Genomic DNA, 21,966 nt, shown 5'->3' with positions numbered 1-21,966 from the left:
TTCATTTGCCAAAAGATTAAATGAGTCCTGAAAAAGAATGAAGCGTAGGTCTTTTCACAAAGCGTTTAAACAAAGCCATGTTTTCTTCTCTTACTTCAAAAATCCCTCATTCTGAGGTTGAAATGAGTAAAAAGTCTTTATTCCTGAAATGTAATTGGTTTGTGTTTTATTATTGTTATAAATTGCATTTAAATTTTCACATTCGTGCACTTGTACCTGGGAAACAAATGCAGTGTAGTACATGTAAAAGAGTGTTTAATTTAGAATTACACATCTCTGTGAGCTTCAGTAACAGTTCACCATGTCACAGTCTCATATAGAACAATGGTACAGTACATTGGATTAATTAAAGAAGCCTTGCAGAGAACTGAATTCTCAGTATGTCAAGATTTCAATTTTATGTTAAATATTTTCTAAAGGCCAGACCCTTAAATCTCAGGGGCTGTACCAAGCAGTGAGCTGTGAATTTAACCATAGGCTAACTGCTAATGATAAGGAAAAGAGTCCAAGTTGAGGCAGCTGTAATACAGTCATTGGATTAGGCTATCAATCACTCAGTTCCCTGAGGAACAGGCAAAGACGACAAAACAGTGAAAAGGGAAATTAGGAAGGGAGGGCATGACTAGAATGAGATTCTTCACCAAATGTATCTGTTAGTTGGCTGAATCCCTGAGCATCAGACAGAAATGTCCAGCATTACTCTCAGACTAAAAGCCAGTATTTGTTCAAAACTCCTAGAAAACCATCAAATCATCATTAACCTTTGCTGGTACGGTGTTCTAAAATGCAACCGGGCATATTCTTCTGCTTTAATAGCCTGTAATTTCATTAAACCACTGCTGTTGAACACACAGGATTTGCCATTTACATTAAAGTCGTATGTAATATGTCCAGGTGAAACAATTCATTTCCCAAAAGAATGTGTTTTGTGGTGTTTAGGTTTTTGTTTGTTTGTTTGTTTGTTTGCTTTTATGAGTAGATAACCATTAGGATTTCAGATCTTACTGATAGTTGCCGAAGGCTGATGCAGATGATGATTCAGCTAAATCTGTAAATTTTACTCAGATGTAATATGGTGAAAAAAAAGCAGAAATAGAGAAAAACTATGACCTAGCTTGTCCAAGCATGGATGAAAGAGCTTGTGGTTTTATTCTGCACACAACTAGATGCAACTGGAAAGGATTGGAGAAGCTCATATGATCATGGAGATTGCCATGGGTAAGCAAAAAATGCTTCTGCAGTTAACTGTTTAGACACTCTCATTAACAAAGTGTGGAAGTGAATAGATGAATTAAGAGAAAAGTGGAAGCATTTTAAAGCAGGCTGATAGTACAGATGCTTGAATTGAAACTTGTTTGCAGTAATGGGCAGAGATGAATGTACCACATGCGTGCTATGACCTGGTAATAATAACTGTTAATATCAAGACTGAACCTGTTAGCATAGTCTTTGTCAGCACTGGTTGATTGTCTTTCTGTGTCTGCCAGGTGTAGGAGAGAATGTTATCTCTTCCTCTTATGATCACCTCATCCAATTTTAAGCAACTGCTCACAGAAATATCTCTCAGGGTATTTTCATGCCATATCTTTAGGAGATCACTGTATTGACAAAAACATGTATTTCTCTCATAAAAACATACAATTCATATTGAAAGTTATTTAAGTATAATCATTTAAAAAATCTAATGAATTATTTATTGGAAAACTACTTGCCATTTAAGTACTTTTCAGTTTATTCTAGCACAAACATTAAAATATTAACAATAATTTCAAATAGATAATAATTAAAATGATAAAAATAGAGAAAGCCCTCACTGCTGAGTTTGTTTACTAGTAAGTCTCAGCAGCTCTCTCAGTCTGATCTTTCTCACCTCTCTCCGTGGATAATCACAGTGAAGTCAAAATGTATTTTAATTCCCAAACGCAGCTTGAGCAAGGTTGAGAGACTCTAGCAAGGTCTACCTTGAGCAAGGTAGAGAGACAACTCTGAAGTCTTTCATACAAAGGAAACGCATATCTGCTTTCAGAGAATGGACCTAAGCCTGGTAAAAAGTTTTGCTCACTATAAAAGTGTGCATAACTTGCAGAAACTGAGTGCCTTATGATATCTCAGTGGCAACTTAGGAAGTGGGAGGAAGGATGACTCTGGCATGCTGACCAGTCTCCAGCAGTCATGCAAGTCAGTCTAGCCTTCTGCTCTAACTGCTGCAGACAATATAGGAGAATGTTTTATATATAGAAGCAGTGATTCTAAACAATTAAACATATGACTTGTTTAGAGCACAAGAAGGTTATTTTAGCTGGCAGTGTTCAAGTTGCAAAGCTTTGTTGCAGCATTAGCTGTGCAATGGATTCAGATGTGAATACAGGTTATGAGACCTTAGTGAGTTTCAATGTAGGACGCAGAAGGAAAGATGTGACAAAGGAAACTGGTTCCGAATTTATGTGAATATATGTTGGTGATAGAAGCTACTTGCTGGATTGTGCAGGGATTATAATTGTCTTTTCTGCCATTTGCCATTTTTCTTTCGACTTCGTATCTGAATCAGTTGCAGGGTTGATTTAGTTGAAAAATAAAGATTTTGCTATATATTTAATGTCAAAATACGAGCTAACAAAAAGGTTGTAAAATGTCATTTTATTTGATACCTGTTACCATGAAGCTTATGTTGTTCATCCTTCCCTCCTGTGGGACATCAAGAAAGGCCAACTGACTACTGTCTCAAGATATCACTGCTCTGGACAGTACACCCCAACTTGTGTGCAGCATGCTGGCTCCTCTGCCTCGCTAGCTCAGTAGCTTTGGTAACCCCAGTGTCTTAAACATCACTGTGAGAGTGTTGGGAGTTCCCATTATTCTCCCTACCTACAAAACTCTGGACTGATGAGTTTTAGAATTGAATCAGGAAGTGTTTAGAAACTGAACATGCCTAAGTTAATCTAGTTGCACGATATTCTGACAATCAGATACAAGGGATTTTGCGGAAAAGGAGTAGATCTTTGGAACAACTAACCCAGGGCTTTGCTTTACATCCACCTATGCCAAAACAGTTATTACTGCTGTCCTGCTTCCACATAGGAGAAACCTTCACAGTGCTGGTTTGCTATGATTTATGATGAACTAACCATAGTGAATGTATTTTTACTCATCTAAATCCTACTAACATTCTGTATTTTTAGTGTCCTACTCGAGTTATGAATAAATCCTAAAGTCAACCTCACATGTGAAATGCAGAATGCAAATTATAGCAGGTTTGTTTAACTGGAAGAACCTGGATTTGTATTTCAGTGGACATTACTTCGCCCTTCATGGGTTATTATGAAAAGAAAAAAAAAAGTATTTCACAACTACCTCGTTTTTATTTTTTATTTTTTGCCTTGCAAAAGAATGCAACAATTGTATAGTAGGCAGGTAAAGGATCTGCATTTTATTGTGTATTTTCATGCATGTATGTCATTGCATGATAGGAGATATACAAATATCGTGCTTGCAAACAGTATATAGAAACATCTCCTACAAAATCTTTCAGGAAGTCTGCTGTAGTAATTTGTTTTTCCAATGTATGCACAATTTACAATATCTATGTTGCCAGATAATTGCAAATATCTTCCCTATTAACATGCAATGTATGGCCATCTTTGCAAAGTCCTTTTTAAATCCCAAAGGATGCTCTGAATGAGGGATTTAGCCTCCATTATTTAGTTTGAGAGCTGAGTGAGAACTGTTGAGTGTAGCAGACATTGTTTCAGAATGAGATGCCCAAATCCATGGTGCAGATGTGTGTAGGAAGGGTGTTTTTAATGCCAATGAGGTCTGGGAATAAACCTGTGGTATCACATCTGACTCAGCATAGAGGTAAGGCTGATGCTGTGAAGAACTTCATTTCTGACAGCTCAAAAAGAGGAAAAACTCTCCTTTGTTCCACGAGCAGACCTGCCAATGAGGATGTTGTTAACTGTGTTACGGTTGTGTCTGGCTGTTTATCTATGTCTCATGGCCCTCCCAAGTGACATACTGTTTTTCAAAAGTGTGTATGATTACTCTAGTCCACATTTTGACTGGGCTGACCTTGTTTCTCTTCGTCACTTACTGTTATGCTTACACCATTAATGTTAGACAAGATGCCTGTGTACTGATTACACCAGCTTTGGCAGCGTTTTAACTGATTTTTGAATATATGCCCATTCAAGAGCTATTTGGATTTTAATAGCGAGTACTGAGATAAATCTTCTCATTCTAGTCCCTGATAAGTTCTGTTTTATCAGGAGCACTTTCAGGGAAAGTGTTACCAGATGAGGCTACTTAAGAATCAGCTGCTTTTTCTTTTAAATTAAGGAGCTTCTTCAGAAGTCATAAAAGACGGGATTTAAAGAATTCAGACCTCCAAGGAGGAGCTGGTGGTTCCCTAAGAATTATTTTAAGAGTGCCTGCTACTTGATACAATCAAGATTATTGAAAGACTGAAGAGGTTGCTTACACCTTCATTCACCATTTACCCAGGAAACATGCATGTGTCTGGGAGGCTTCTTTTACTCTTCTGCCTTGTCACTATGGAAGAGATGGGCATTCTCAGGGCTAAGGTTTTTTCTCTCTCCATTGACTTCATCAGGTTTTTATATTTTTAATTTAGGTACTCCTATCAAATGGCTTAGATAGTTTAGGCTTGCATTTTTTAGGCAAGTTCATGATTCATCATTTTTTGGTGCGGATTATACTTTTTTCCTAAAAACACAGATGTTTCTGGTTTTAGCATACTCCATTTTATAATCTGATGTCACCATAGAAAGTGATACTTGTGTGCTTAACGTTAAAATATCTTTCAGTCAGCTAATGTAAAGCATCTGGTGTTCTTCTGTATTTTAATAAACCCTAATAACAGTATTGCAATCCCTTAATGCCATTTCTCATATTCTTGTTACAGTAGGTATATGGCACACATTTTCTGGTTTAAAAAGCTCAAAACAAATTTCAGCAGTTTAATCTCAGTGTTAGGAAAAGGATCACAGCAGCTGTTATAGTATTTTGTATTTAAGCTAGTTTTTGTAAAGGCTTGTGACACACTCCCTGGGTGCTAAATATTGACAAGCATGCTCTGGCAAGCAAGACCTGGCTTGGTGAGGTAGCACAGTTCGAGTCTCTGCGTTGACACTGTAACCCAAATCTGAAAACTATTATCCTACTCCATTTATTTTGGCTTTATAGGTGACACTGACCACTTATATTAGGGATTTCCACTGTATTTTTAAAACTGTAAGCTTGGATTCATATTTGATTTAGGACAGCAACACATTGTGCATCTGTGTTTGCTGACACCTTCAGTAATGTATTGTGAATGGAATCACAAAAGACAGCATAGAACCTTCATGACTTCTAACATTCAGAACGGAAGCAAACACTGCATGTAAAATAATTTAAAAATCACATTTTTCTTTTATGCTGGGTAACAGACCATGTCCTAAAACTGTGAGGCTGTAAAAGCTGTTGATCAAAAGTGAAGCTTGGGCATGTATTCATTATGGGATATAATTTAGGAGATTAATTTTTATTTATATTATGTAACTGAAAAGAAAAATCCACCTTTTTTCCCACCCTAATTGTAAGTGCAGCATGTTTATAATGTTTCTGGTTTACTTTTTGAATTTCTGAATAAAGAACTTAAGCCTATTTGGGCTTTAGTAAATTTGGCATGTGGACTAAATTGATTACCAGATGCATTGTGCAACATATGGCACTGTACAGTCTTTGTGTGCTTCATAGTATTCCTTAAATTAGCAGCATTTGTTTTGATTCCAAAAATGCACTTGTCTATGCTTTCTAGTGCTTTGGACTAAAATACTGGCTTTTCAGTGCTAAGCAGATGTGTTAGAATTTCCTGTGGAACATTTATGCTTTTGTGAGTCTTCCTCTTTGAGCACTCCACGCTCAGCATTGCGTTAGTGATAGCCCATGCAAATGGAATCTCTTCATTATCGTGTCTATATTCACTGTTTTAAAACTTAAGAATTCCTCATAATTCTCCATCACCAAGGACAAGGAAGCGAGCCAGTTTTACCCAAAGATATTACCCTTGAGTGAATCAATTTTCAGGTATGTTTTATTTTAGATTAAAAAGAAAACAGGAAGGAAGGGGTACATAATTCTCTGTGGGAAATATGAGTAACAACAATCCTGCATTATTCTGTGAGGAAGTAGACTTCTGAGCTTAAGGTTGTGTTTTGAGTGGGCATAAAAATTCACCCATGAAAATGCACAGAATAAAGTACCAAGGTCTGGGACATTAGTATGCAATTTAGTTCTAAGAGCAGCCTGCTTGAGTTGATTTAGAGAGGTTATCTGTAAAATAGTATAGCTTAAATTACCAACAATTTTAGAGAAAAGAGCAATATGATGACCTGGTACAAAGGATTTGTAACCAGGAGGACTGCATGCTGCCTCTTCTCTCCAGATGAAATTACTGTTCACACACACATTTCCTCTCCAGGTCTCCTCCTGTTCTTTTCTCTTTTGAGATAAAAGTATTATAACTTTGTATGATATTTTGATATTCTCTACTAAAAGACACTGCGTAAGTGCCAAATATTGCGGTTGTTTTTATTAATTTCTTTGTGGTAGCAGCTATGTGTGCTCTGAGCAGTATTTAAAATCAACAAACACATGTGGGTCCCTGGCTTTGCATTAATTGCCCTTTACTTTGATCACTGAAGACCAGTGAATGCAGTTTAGGGCTGTGTTACTATCATTTTTCTTCAGTGGAAGCCAAGGGGATGAGTAAGTACATAAATTAAGTCCCATACTCACCCTCTGAGCTGCCCTCATTGGATAACAATTAAAATGATCTGACAGAGCAACACACTAAATTCCCTAGCATCCCCTTCTGTTGCTCTGAATACATAAAACAAATGAGTGTTTAAGCCTATTAATGCTGTTATTTTTTATTAATGCAGAAAGCAGTGTTAAGATGCAGGTGTGTAATTTCATCTTGAAATCAGCACTGAGTTGCATGGTTGATACAAAGGCAGGACTGATATAAACGTGTTTTAATTACTAGCCCTTGATTATATATCCAGAGCTAGTAAAGGCCTCCGCAAATAAGGTATGTGCTTCCTTTATGCCGTGGATGGTTTACGCAGCACGGACATGCTATTATTTTGCTTTCCATTAAGACATTAGCTGTTCAGCTCACTGTACGCTCTCAGCTAGAGAAGTGGCATGAAACCTCTTGTAACTGCGAAGGTTATTAAAAAGAAGGAATGGAAGAAAAAGTTTTTCTTTACAACTGTCAACCACGCACAGCCAAGGTCTCAGCTAATGCCAAGATATTGACACTCTGTGGGGGCGGAGGGGCCTTTTCTTCTACAGAAAATGAAGTATTGTCATGCAAATTTCATTATAAAAATACAGAGTTGTAAGGAACTAAATATTTAGAAACTTATGTACCTAGTTATAAAACTGTAATTATAAGAAAGTGTTGGTTGTGTAAGGAGTACTTCACATCTGTCAGAGTGTTTTAATGTCTACAGTAGTTATTAGCTGAATATTTCCATTATTACCATTCTGTGAGCAACTGCCACGCTTGAAACTGATTGATGTTTAAGAGTAAAGCGCTTTTATTACATGTTGCCAGCTTCTGAGGGCCAATCTCATAACCTACAGTGCCTTCAAAGGAGTGATGATACCTCCTTTTTCTGGAACAAATCACATCTGAAGAAAGTGAAAGAGTGAAAGAAACATTTATTTCCTTATTTAATTCCACAGAACTTTCATTGCATTGTACACTGTTCTGCTACTGAGTTAATATAGTATGTTATCTGCCAAATATGACACTGGACAAACACAACTTTTACAAGAAGAGTGATGTTTGAATGTAGGCAACTAGCACTGCGGGATGGCTTGACTTGAGGCAGTGACTTTAATTGTGAGTTGATGGAACTGTGGTGTCATTCTTTCATTGCCTGGGTGCAAAGCAGTCTTCTGACAGGGTGTGCTGGTTGCAAAGTCTTCACTAATTTTTTGTTAGTTTGTGGATTTGTGCTCTGCACAGATCTGCAATTTCAGTGAAAGAAATGTACGACAAAAAAAAAGTGAGAACCTCCCCACCAAGTGTTTATCTTCTAAAGGCCATGCTGTCTTGCTTGAGCCTAGGCAAGGCTTTTTGAGTTATTCAAAGGAGGAAAGCCGTAAGAAAATATTGCAGCAAGTTGACCATAAATAACGCTCTTAGGGGAGTGTACTTTTTGGAGTATTTGTGCATGTTGCTCAAGAATTAAAATTTTTCCACCCTCACCCTAGATGTGACTTTACTGAAACTGATCTATAAAAGTAGAGTGGCCTCCAGCTCCAGTGGAGGCTGCTAGGGAATGTGAGTTTCTTGTGCCTTCCTCCCAGAATAAGGCAGAGAAGGAAAGTAATGTTACTTTAACACCACCATAAATGTAGTGCCCAAGCTCAGCTTGTAGGAACAAGTTGACATGCTGATCTCATTTTAACACGTTAATGACTATATTGGTACTTTAAACTAGCAGTTGTTGGAAAAGTTGGAAAGCATTTGCCCCAGATCTTAGAGACTGTGTATTAAAATAAGACAAATCTTGAGACTTGGAGAATCCTTCCAAGAAACTATTATCAGCTGTTTTCTCCTTGCTCATAATTTGATCATCAAAAATCATATCACCTTCAGCATTCATTATGAACTGCTCTGGTTTTCATTCTTGTTCACCTGACTCTTTATCTGCCCAAATCACTTTGTGTCAAAAGCTTCAAAGTGAAATTTCCAAAAGGCACCACATTACTCTTCCTTCCTAAACGTTACCCTGACAGCAGTAGCTTGCTTTCCACATATCTCAGCAGACTCTGGTGTGCCTATTTATCTTTCCAAATGATGATGTGCCCCACCTGCTTGTAGACACGTGCAGCTCTCCATGAATAATCAAGGTAGCTAGTTTCTCTTTTTTTATCAGCAGAAAAAAAAGTGTCAGATAACTTCCTACTCATCCTATGGCAAGTAGGTGACTAAGGCTGTATGCTTCAACTACCTTAGCTAAAACTATCAGTTCTCCTACTTCTGGTTGCGTGAGTCTTGAGAAAAGGGAAGTGTTGAGATAAATGGCTATGATACACACAGTGCTGAAATAAACATTTATTTTAACACATTGTATGTGATGAGCCATTTATTTTAACACTTTTCACTTGAAGTGTTGAAATAACAGGTTTTATCAGGGGACGTGTCATCCACTGTTTTATGTATATGTGAATATGGAAATATATCTACTGAGTGTGCATGTATATATATATTCACACAGATTATATAGATATGCAATAATAATATGGCAGATGTGTGCATAGACACATGCTATTACACCTGCAAATACTGTATTTTCAGCTGAACTGAAGTAACTTGTTTAACAAAACTTTTGTTTGTGCCATCCAATGTGTTTTTTTTAATATATTTTGTATGTATATTGTGTATATAAATAGATACAAATACATCCATACATATAATTTCATGTTACAGGGTAGTACCAAGTGGATGAAATAAAATATGTAAACCTCATAAGGAGATAAGCATGATAATGGGTTATGTGAAGAGGGGGGGAAATACTCATTTAAGGTTTCTGTGTTCTTAGTTTCTTTAGTTTGCTGTACTTTTTTACATTCTGCTTCCTTTGCTGTAAGGGACTTTCTGGACCAATGGGTATTGAACAGTGCAAGGTATGCTTCAGGTTTTGTAGATAAGCTGCAAAGATCATTACTACCTTTTTCAGTAATGTCTTTATTTTTAAAATGAGCCTCAACGTCCAGCTCAGCAGTCAGTTGCCACTCTGCCAGCATGTCCTTACTACATTGTCTTTGTATGACCTGAGCTCTGTGTGCACTAAAGTACCCACGCAGGCGCTTGGGCACACACACATCCTGCTTCCTGGCACCAGGGTCATGTTGACCACTGTAGTTGTTTGTTGAGGAGGTTAAGGCTGTCTCAAACAAAGGCAGTACTGCTTCTGAAGCTGACAGGGGCAACCGTGCCTTTGAACAAATCTCTAAGCTTCTGGGTAAACAGCTACAAGCACTTCTACTGGATTTTGAGTTAAGCACAACTGCCTCTGCACTGGGATGGATGGGCTGGAAATCTTAGTGTATGCTGGAGGGTAACATGTCTTTCAGCAGAATTTATCATGAGCTTCTTTGTGCTACTGTGATAGTTGCAGTGGTCTTGTCTAGTAAGTGTGGACAGTACTCCTTAGATGGTCCATCTCCTTTCGATGCTAGTCTAATTCATATATTTTTCCTTGTATTGTGCTGGGAGTACACCTCAGTCATCAGCAGTACTTTTATTATTACTATTATTAGGATATTCCAAATACAATCAAATGATGAGTAAGCATTGAAATTAATTAAAAAAAGAAAAAAAAAAGAAAGGAAAATAAAAGAAGGGAAACAATTATTGGAGAAAATATGCACCATCCCAGTACATGAATGTTATATGTAGTTATGATATGCTAACGAAAACTAGAAGAATGCAATCAGTCAGTGTGGATGCTAGAACCAGAGTTGGCAGTGATATTAAAAAATGGTGAAATCCTGAGTTTATTATGGTCACCAGAACCTTTTTTGATTGATTTGGAGGAGTTGGTGTACCACCCTTCAAAAATTATCAAAAAAATGAAATCTTAGCCAGCCATTGATTTGAAGATGGGGTTTACTGTTATGCCATAAGATGACTAACATCTCAAATGATCTATTTGTTAAACGAATAAAATCTCTAATGGATAATATCCAGAGCCAGAATAAATCATGCATTATTATTACTGATGTTGGCAAATGACAGTGAGTAAGTAAAAATGGACTGAATAGGCTGTAAAAGACATAAGGAACAGTGATAGGACTCTTGTCCTGGTCCTAAGCTGAGTCAAGAAACACTGGGCTGTGTACCATCAGAGCTTTGGCAAGGTCTGTCGTGAGCTTGCTATTTGGCACACCCTGTACTTTTTAGTGCACTGAATATTGAGTGCCCTATTTTGGGACCTCTTTGTGGATCATCTTTCCTTCTGAATGTTTATTCATTGGATTTTCTTCTGCAATAAAGAAGGCTGCTCCAGAAGTAATGCCTCCTGTTTTATGATATTGGCCCATGACATCAGAGGCAGATGATAGTGGTATGGTAGTAGAGACTGAACCTTCCCACCGATGTTCCACTATATTTTGTTGTTATATGGCAGATGGCAGCAGAATGACAGTTTGACAAAATGGCAGCAGATGTGGAACTGTGTGTGAAACAAAGGTGTGTAATTGAATTCCTCCATGTGGAAAGAAATGGCACCCACTGACATTCATTGATGCTTGCTGAATGTTTATGGAGACCAGACAGTGGATGTGGGCACAGTGAGGCAGTGGGTGGTGTGTTTCAGCAGTGGCAACAGCAGTGTGAAAGGCAAGCCATGTTCTGAATGGCCATGTAGACTTTTACGAGTGCAGCATGCAGACTCTTTGTTCATCACTGGTGAAAATGCATAGCAAATGGTGGTGACTATGTTGAGGAGTGTTTTGCAGCTGAGAATTTGTTCTGCCAAATAGTGTTACAGTTCTCTTCGCATCCATTGTAAATTCCAAGGAAATAAATAGGAGGCACTACTTTCAGAGCAACCTACATCAATGCATTCACTGGCCGTTTTGAAGAATATGCCTGCTACACTGTTTCATTAAACTGCTGCCTTATCGGGTAATTGTTTAAACATAATGCCACAGCACTATCAAAAGGAAAGGTGAACTAATGGCATTTGCAAATGTCAGGGATTATCTTAACACTTTTATTATAGTTTATAAAAAGTAGGTTCAGGGCATTCCATGGCAATTATTTCCACAGAAATTGGTTATTTAAATAAATTGCTAATTATCTGGATATGACAGTATTGAAAACCCTGCTAATGAGTTATTTGATAAGTGTAGCTTATGGTGGCCACCTACAGGTGGGAGAGAGAAAGAACATACAGAATAATTGCAATAATTGCAAGAAACGTCGTGCAAATGAATTTTTTATGTACAGTACATTTCCCTTGACTGTTTACAGATACAGGTAATAGATGTATACATGGTACTGTGATCACCAGTTTGAGGCAGCTCACATATTTGGCACAAAATTTCTTCAAAAGATCTGTTTTCTGTGTTTATTTCATAACTCTCAAACTTCCTTATCTAGTTGCTTCCTGCAGGATTGGACTGCTCATCTAGAGTGCCTGTACTTTCCCATATCAATTCCCTTGTGTAAAGCTTTTTCACCCAAATCTGGTATTTGAAGTCATTGGCTTCTGTTGTCATTAGCTGTATTAATTTTATCTGTCAGGGAGATAATAACATCAGCTGTCTTCTGAGAATGAATTTAGAGAAACAAGGAGAGTGATGTTGCTCAGATTATTATTATTATTACTATTATTATTTTGGTAGCACAGAGTTTAGCGATAATTTATTAAACACAAATAATGTTGCTTTCTGTATCAGCTTATTTTTCTCTGCAATATTTACGGTTTGTGGTTTAAATTTGATATTAAATTTGTAAAACAGAACTGTAGTATAACATAATTCAAATTAAAAATAAATTTCACTTTGCAGTGTGCGGAATGGGGAGAATTATGATCCAAATTAATCTTTATTCCATTTAGTAACCATAGATAACAATGTTTGCTTTCACCAAAGCGTGTCAAAGGTGTGAGTGTCCTTTTCCAGTAAATCTGTCCATCTTGTAGATGCAGAGTTTGATAAAGACAATTCAGACTGTTTCAAAATTCAGACACCATGTTATTAGTCTGAACTAACTCACCTCAATTCTGTTGGTTGTGGATCACTTTTAACTAAACTATTTAGAGCTGTTGCAGTTATCCTAAAGACTTTAGACTTCAAATTGGTGCAGAATACTGCAAGTGACAATATATAGCCCAGTGTTCAAGATTCCTGAGAATGTTTTTTCCCCGTGGGTGAATCAGTGGGGTCAAGAAGTTCTGAATTTTCTCAGAACTTCCAAAGTTACAGTGTTGTTTGAAGCTAACATTAGTTTTCTCTCTGAAGAAGGTATTAAGTTTGGCTCTCAAGCCTCAATTGAGTGAACGTTTTTGGTGCTTAGCAGAACTGAGTTCTACAGAGGTTCCAAGGAATTATAAAGTCTTACTAAAACATGTCTTCTGGCATTGGTAAAGTGTTTTTTTACTTCCTATGGAAAATTAAATGATCAAACAAATAAGCAGGTAGAATATCTCTCATCAGTTTACCATCAGCTTGTGTCCTTAGGACAAAAGTAGCGTTGCCTACCTGTGTTGAACTAGTCAAGGTTTTTGACTGGTGTATGTTGTGCTTCTACTTTGCAGTCTGTTCTGCCTCTTGAATTTCCTTTATCTCAGTCCCTGATAGTAATGAAAAATCTGATCTTTTATTCAAACAAACAAAAAAAGAAAAACAGAAAGGAACAAACAAAACCCTACTTTGTTGTACAGCTAGAAAATGGATCATGGACTTTTGCATTATACAGTTTTTCATTGCTGAAGTCTTTATGTAACAGTATTTGTTCTAAATGAGAGACTGGAAAGAGTAGTGTTCGACATAAAATAGCATGGCATCTCCACCACATAATTTTGTCTTCTTTTTTCAATCTCACCCCTTGTTTTAGGTTTGGATAAATTGACTTTGTTTATTAAATCTATTTTATAGCAGGGCAAATGATAAACATATGTAGTGTCTAGTAGCATCTGTAACACTGCTATCAAGACAGTACCATACCAGCAGTTTTCTTGCTACGGGTGCTTAGCTATTGAAATTACAGGTCTCAGCATGTCAAAGTATGTGGTGAACACTTATTTTTTAGTATATGAAGTCTGTTTCAAATGGATTTATTTGGATCTCAGCTTCTAAAATACCACTGGATTTATCAGATAACTTTCTGTAAATTCCAGCCAGTACTTACAACTCCTTTAAAATTTGGCTTTAAATCTCCTTTATTTCACTTTTAAAAACTCCTTCTCCACAAATCTCTGTAATTAAATTTATCACCTTTCTATGATATTCTAATGAAAATGCAGGAAAATAGAAACTCTAGGTCAAATTCATTACCTATTTTATTTCTTTTTGTTTCTTTCTTGATAACTTGGCTCCACTACATTTTTTTATTCTTTCTGTAATCTGAAGGTTTTCTCACCATTTCACTAGGCAGTCCATCTGCTATTGCAAGTAAACCACATTGTATTTCAGAACAGTGCTTTTTATTACAGAAAGGAAGCTCCTGAACTGTTGATGAAGATGAACATCTAGGAGAATGGTTTTGTGTTCTGTTGTATTCTGTAGACTCAAATGCTAAGGAAGAAAAATGCTGAGATGAATGCTGAACCTCAGTCAACCCTTTAATTGTCAGTAGGGCCACTTATTTGCACTCATCAGAAGCACTCCTGAAATGTTTTTAAATTAATTTAGTTGAATTAGAGGTGAATGGAATACTTTTGTGATTGTACCAATTTTTCACCGGCTTACTAATTACCAAATGTAAGTAATAACTTATGTTTTGGATATCAAGTGCAGGTAGTTCTAAAAAGTATGCGTTCCTTAAGAAGTTCTAAGTTTCTTTGCCACATCTACTAGGCTTCATCAAATCATGTAATTGTTTTCGTTAGGCTGACTGGAGGCCTTTCTGATTATCTATTGTGCTGAAAATGTAAATAAACTGTCATTTGTTCCTTTTTCTTCACTGACCATGGTACAGAGAACTTCATCTAAGTGGAAAGGTGGCTAATTTAATCAGACTGAGAAAAGGAACAATTATATCCTGTAAATGTTTTCTTATGGAACTCTTTTCTGTGGGATATAATTTAGGTCAAGGATCTGTCAGACTTAAAAACTGATAGAATGCAAACTCTTAGAGTTACATTGCAGATGAAAGAATATAAACCTTCATGTCTCAATTCATATGTCAGTTTTTAGCTCATGCAGATTGGGAAGAAATTTCCCTATAGACACATAATTTCCAAGTTTCTAGTTTCTGCGTACATTCACCCTTGTGAAAAATAACTACCACATCACAGTGAGATACTGGAGTAGCTGTGTCAGTGCCTGAAAGCAATATAGCAAGACTAATACTTATCTGTAGCCTCAATTTCAAACATGGAAAAATTTTACAAGCTGGTGTTTTTCATTGAGATTATTTTAATACTCTTGGCTGTGTAGTGTATGTCTTAGCATGTATGGCCTCTGAAAGACTTTACAAGTAAATTCATCAGAAGTACCATCCAGGTTACTTTTTTTTTTTTTTTTTTTGTCTCAGGTCTTTCTTTAGGACTGGTCCATCAATTCTGTTGTAATATTTGCTGTTTGGGTACTAGCATTCATCCTTTTTCAGAGAATTGTTCTGTTCCTTTTTGAAACTCATTACAATTGATCTAGCTCAAATGATGACAAATAGTCATTATCATCCAGAACAAAGTTCCTGTTTAGCTCCAGCTCCTTTCTGTGATCCTTTCTGTTATATACTTAGATTCCTTATTTTTTTAATGAGATTTGTAATTTTTATGAACTAGGCTTTAGTATCCCATCAAAACTAAAGGATAGTTCATGTTGGGTTAGGCTGCCCATTGAAGAAAATTGCAGTTTATAAGCTGAAAACATCATTTCCCTTTGTAGCTTCTGTTAAAACAGCAAGAACTATCTGTGTAAATTCTATGAGTAGTCCTGGTCACTGGCATGGGCACTGGAGTATATCACATGAGTCCTGATGGAAGGTTGGCAGTTGAGAACAGTGTCTGTCCTAAGCCAGAAGATACCATTGTTTAAGAAGGCAATTTGTTATTGAATCCAGGTCAGCTGTTGATAGAGACTGCTTAGCTGAGCTTTTGAATGTGAATGTGCATAATACCAATAGGCCAGGATCACCTGTTCATTCAACGTTGTCTGCTAGAGTTGTAGTGAGGGACAGTGGTATGTTGTAAAAGGCAATGTGAACTGAACGCAGAATATTTTTAATGGTTAAGACAAACCAAATTTCCATTTTTTTGCTATGGAGAAATATCTTGACAAGTCATCTCCTTTACTAAATGGCTGGCAAACTGTGGTCCTTCTGCTTCACAAAAGGTAGAGAAATTATATCAGCACAGATCAGCCGGGTTGAAGAAAGTTTTGTCTGAAAAAACTAGGACATTTGTCAGGCATTTAAGCAGAGTTGTGATGCATCATCTTACATTTGTTCTTTTCCTGCACTTTTTAATTGTGGTTACTTCTTCCACTTGCTTTGTTCATTGCGTTGGTTTTCTTTTTTTCTTACCCTTTGGTTATTTGCCCTTCTAGAAGGTTAAATCTTTAAAGGTTATAACAATACCCATGAAAAGTATTCAGAAGTATTTTACATCGCAGCGTTTCCCCAAGTTACCTGACACAGTATATTTCCATTTCCTTGTGTAGGTTGACAGCCAGACAGTTCCTCTGGGAATAATGTATCCCTCCCTTAAACTACGGTGTTTTCCAATGATAACATGAAATAATCCTAAAAATTCTCTATACATAATGTAGAATTTTTAAGAATGCGGGAATTTTTCAGAGAAATCCCAAATAGCCTAAAAATAAATTGCTAAATGTATCAACTGCCTATGTCATATATCAATTAAAAAGCAGCATTTATATGAGTATTTAAAATAGTTGCATACCATCAATAGGCTGTAGCCAAATTGTGACTTTAATCATAATTCCTCTAAATGTGGCAGGGAGTTGTCTGACTCAGCCTCTATATAGCATTTGAAAAATGTAAGCTGTGGTCTTGGAGATTCAACCATAAATGAATTTACTCTTTTGAGCTTCTGACTGTCATGTTAATAGTTTAAGGGGCCTTACTTAAAGGATTATCTGAATCTACAAACATTCAAAGGGAAAACATATTAAATGACAGATGAAGTGTCAAGTGCAGTGAAATGGTGCTTTTAAACAATTTTTAGTCAGGCATAAAGAAATGGGATGCTTCCTCTTACTTGTACAACATATGTGCTCAAAAAAAACCAACCTGATTCTTTATGTAAAAGCATAGATCTCTTTTGTCTACAGTGTATGGTAAAATATTGTTTTCTGTCTCAGATATTGCTAAGCTTTGTTTTGAGCAACAGCAAAAATGCTGTGCAGCTTTGCAATGTTTTCCAAATCTTTTTGCAATTTGGTTTATTTCACCCAAGTTCGTAATACTTTTCATGCACTGATACCACTTGAAACCCAGTTCATATCATTTTATAATTAATATAACCTCTGCATCTCATAATTAAATGTAATTTCCTGATTTTTCTACCATGAGGGAGTGTAAAGGGGGTGTTCTGATGCTGCTAATACAATGTTCTGTTTTTCTATAGGAAATGCTATTAGGCCCATCGCGCTCCGTGCAGTGTCTGCTATAGCCCGTGCTCTTCCAGGATTTCCCATCTTAGCAACTGGAGGTATTGACTCTGCTGAAAGTGGGCTCCAGTTTCTGCACAGTGGAGCTTCTGTTTTACAGGTATATTTATTTCTTTAATACATTAAAATTAAAATAACTTTAATTAAAGCTATAATGTATCTTCCTTTCAAATATTATCATAGTGGCCTTTTTTCAACAGTTGAAAGCAGTTTTCAAGTTTTAGACATATTTTTTGCCAAAAGACATTCATTTTAAGTTGGAGTTTCCAACAGAAGACTTTGGATGCTACAATAGCAATATGGGAAAAGGCTGTCCATGAGTATGTCATCACTTTTTTCTATAATCTGTAGGATTTAAATTTCAAACATCTCTCCCTTTCCATACAAGCAAGGCCTACACAGTGTTAAGCTTGAGCTGTTCAATCATCCTTTATTCTTGTTTTATGTCTTCTGCAAAGAGCCTTTTCAAGGAGAGAAGTATATCAAAAAACATTACTTGAGTCTCACTGGGAGTCAATTTAAAGTAACTTTTCTTAATCTGGGAATCTGTGCCTCTTAAGCATGCTTATTGTAAGAGAAGGTGCAGAGCTGCACCTCCTGCATATGGGGTTGTTATTGCAGGCCATAGTATTGAGTAAGGTTTTGGATTGCACACAGTGGTTGAAGCTGTTTACTTTGCCTGATGGGTTAGTGTGAAGCCCTGAACAAACTGGCTGGGTTAGGTAGTCCCTGTTGTGAAAAGGAATCTTGTTTGTTAATGTGGATACCAGAAAATTGGCTGGAAATCAGCCCCTTATCTGCTCTAATAGGTATGTCAGGGCAGCACTGCAGCATATGTTAGACAGATCGATAAGGAGCGCATGGTAGTTAAGTTAGATAGTTCCATTATATAGCACTATATTCTGGTAGGTACTTGTCCCCCTCTATGTGGAGTTCCCATCAAAGTCAACAGCAGCTGTAGATACTGGCTTTGTGTCACTCCATGGGATGACTGGAGTGGTTTCATTCTCACAATTCACTGCAACATTAAGAATTAGATTCAGTGTTAGATTCAGTTTATGCACAGCTATGGTGACAACTGACAGTAGTCACATGTTCACTATATCAATTAAAAATAATTAAAAACTCTAGGGCAATTTGGTATTTTGGTTTGTTTGTTTTTTTAATATGCTTAAAGTTAGTATTTTGGGGAGCTGAAGTGGAAGACAACTGGTATTCTATAGATTTGTTACATTTTTTTTAGCTTTGTTAATACTATTTCCTATCTTTTAAGTTTGTTTGAGAATGCTTCAAACTTCTTTTCTCATGAACAAACACAAGACCTACCTTTTTTACACAATGTTCTGAGAGCTTCAATTTAAGTGCTAAGTAATGGTACAAATTACAGAGCAGCATTTGTCAACAAAGAAGTAGGATTGGCAAGGGAATGTTTTTAGTGCTATGTATTTCATTTATTATTGCTAATAATGCTCCAGTTTTGATGACTTTGTCAATTACAATGTTACATGATCTCAACTACACATAACAGAATGATTTTCTGTTCTACTTCTACTACATCTGTTTCTGGATGACTAAAAATGAAGTTTTAAAATGTCTTTTATGTATGTTTCCTTTATATAGACTGTGTAGCTGTTTATTTTCTTGTTTTGTTTTTCTTTTTTTTGTTTTCTTCTACTGTGCACCATTGGTAATGAGACAATGGTAAAGATAATTTTCTTTTGTGATAAGATTACCAGTTGCCCTTGAAAGTCTCCAGGGATGGGGCATCAACCACAACACTAGATAACCTGTTCCAGAGCCTCACCCACCCTCATTGTAAAAGACTTTTTCCTTATATCTAACCTAAATCTACTGTCCCTGAGCTTGAAGCCTTTTCCCCTCATTCTATCGCTACAGACCCTGCTAAGGAGTTTGTCCCCTTCTTTCCTTTAGCCTCCCTTTAGATGCACTATTATTATTTTCTTTTAACTAATATTTACATTCTCTGGAACTAGCTTCCAGAAATGGATCTATATGGTATTCTATGCTTCAGAGAATAATTTCTTTTTCCTTTCTGGCTTTTCCCAGAGATGATGAAAAAACTCTCACTATATTCAGACTTCACCAGTCTAATCAGCTCCAGAACTGATTTAAAACTCCTCTAGATCAAATCCATCCTCAATTTGAGTGGCTTATTTTGGTTTCTCTGAAGTAAGGCAGTCATTTGAACTTATCTGAAATAAATGGATTGTAAAAGTGCTGCGTATGTAAGGGTCTGAACTAGTTCAATTACATTTATTTAAAAATAAGTCTTTAGAAAACGTCATGCTAGATTGTGAGTATGCCATAAATTTCTCTCATCTAAGGAAAGGCAAATGGAAAAGTGAGGGAAACAGGTAATTTGTATAGACATTTATACAAGGAATGCACTTCTCTGGGGCTAGACTGAGACATCCATTTGCTGCACAGGCAAGATACTTTGTGATAAACAGAAGAAGGCAACCTCATCTTCACAAGTTATCTTTGGAACGAGTTATTTCTGACGTCAAGGTCATACAAATAGCTGCCTAACATACTTCTCCTTGAATCCCAATTTTTCTCTTAAAACGTCCTTGGTACCAAATGCCTCAGTTCTTTTGTCTTGAGCAGTGAAAACTCCTGTTGCTTTGACAGGTCACTTTTGCTTTCTCAGCAAAAGTGATAGACTGCTCCAGAGGCAGAAAGCAAACAGCCAAGGCTTTGGCAGTGTGGACATGCATTCTGCACTCAGCTGTGCCAAATGAGAGCAATCTCCTCACCTGCTCCCAGCTAAAAACCTGAATCTGCCCACCGGCCCTGCTACCACCACCTTGTTACAAAGAACAGTGTGTGGATGTGCCCTTGTTAGCTATGTTTTAATGGGGTGCAAATTGTCAGTTCATCCAGCATTTAAACACATGCCTGATATAATTAAGCAGCACAGACTGCAGTGATCCATCTGCAGAGGACAGCTAGAGAGCCCAGGATGGCGGTGCTTCTGTGGCCATTGACTTCTCTTTGTTTTGCCTGGACAAGAGTCCAGTGTCTTCTCTGCCATGAGAGGATGATGTTCAGAAGCAAGAAAAATACAAAGGCTTTGTGTGAGTTGATTTAATTGCCATGTGGTCTCTCTTAGAGAAGAAGCTTATGAATAATAAATGTACCCCCATTAAAACCAAGATCAGGTTTGCCTCTGCAGCTGTTTCACCTGTGATCAGTTCTCCATTGTTTGTTTGTTTTTTCCAATAGCTTTTCTTTTAAAGTGTGGGGATTTATTTTCTGTTAACAAAATGGAAATTCTTAATTTTCCATTTACAAAATTGTAGTACACGGGAATGCAAGTAAGGAGTCAGGTGATGAACCCGTATTTTGATGCATACTCTAACAGCCTCAAATGGTATTGATCAGGTATGTTAGGGAATGGTTCTGGGAAAGAACGTCAGCATTCGCTGTGCATTCTGTCTCCAGCCTTAGAAAACAGAGAGCAGCATTTTAGGCTACTACTGACAAAATGTTTGTATGTGAGGAAGTTTTGCATCAGCTTTCTAAAACACACTGGATCACTGTAGCTAGTTGTAGCTGAAATTAAAATTTTATACAGCAATTTATCCGTATTATTCCATATCATGATATAGTGAGGGAAAAAAGCAACAATTTTTTAACATTTTTCAGTAAAATGCTGAAATGTTTTTGTGATATTTTAGCTGATTCCTTAGGATGGTAGTTCTTTGTGAGGCACCCAAACTGCAACGCCTTTTAAGTATGAGCTTGGAATAAAAAAATAACTCTGTCGTGCACTCCTTTATCCAATCCTGCATTCCTCATATACACAAAGCTCCAGAGCTCCAGAGATGTCTAGCTGCAACTTTTTGATGTACAGTTCATTACTATAGGCTTCCAGTGGGGCTGAAATATGTGCTTTTTCTATAAGTGAGCTTTTTTTTAAAGCCACAATTAATCAAAATAAGATGTATATTGAATTTTTTGCATCTTTTGCGTCATGTATATGATTTAGCATGACACGTTGATGGTTTGTCAGATTTTTACAAGGCTTTGAAGCAGACTTGCATTTTTCAAAGTCATCTTGCTGTAGGAAATTAAAAATAGAGACAATTATAGAAAATTCCACTGGAAAGAGAAAATGCATTATGGAAAAAGCAATAAAAGCATAAAAATATTAAAGTAAAAATCACTTCACAGTAGCCTGTATGATTCAATTGTAGATCAATATTGTGTAGTTAATGCATTAGCAGTAGAGCATTAATTTGCAATTACCGCAGGTGATCTGATCCTCTGTGTTCTGTCCATTGACATAAATGACCTTTTGTTGAAAGAGATTCTGTAGTCATTATTTCTAGCAGCTGTAACAAAAAAAAAAAAGAAGTAGAACAAAGGGGTACTTTCTGAAGTATACATTTTTCATGGCAGAGTCTTTTAACATTATATTCTGGTATGGAACACGTTCGCTAATCTCAAATTTTAGTCATTAACTTGAAAAGAATATGTGTTTCTTTTCAAGCATATTTCTGTTCTTTTAAAATGGACAACATACCTGTCCCCAGTTTTTCCACCACACAG

General features: G+C 36.7%; 1 protein-coding gene across 1 annotated transcript in view; it reads left to right on the top strand.

Moving 5' to 3' along the window:
• DPYD (dihydropyrimidine dehydrogenase) overlaps positions 1–21,966 on the top strand; it is a gene marked incomplete at both ends in the record, with an annotated part of 315,748 nt that overhangs the window by 236,615 nt on the left and 57,167 nt on the right. The window contains one exon of the mRNA XM_079535506.1: positions 17,349–17,491. Coding sequence (XP_079391632.1) covers positions 17,349–17,491 — 143 coding nt within the window. The remainder of the gene's footprint in view (positions 1–17,348; positions 17,492–21,966) is intronic.

This window comes from Tetrao urogallus (assembly GCF_951394365.1).
Source record: "Tetrao urogallus genome assembly, chromosome: 5".
Lineage (NCBI taxonomy): Eukaryota > Metazoa > Chordata > Aves > Galliformes > Phasianidae > Tetrao > Tetrao urogallus.
The sequence above is the reverse complement of the archived record's forward strand: the minus strand, read 5'-3'. Positions and strand labels throughout refer to the sequence as shown.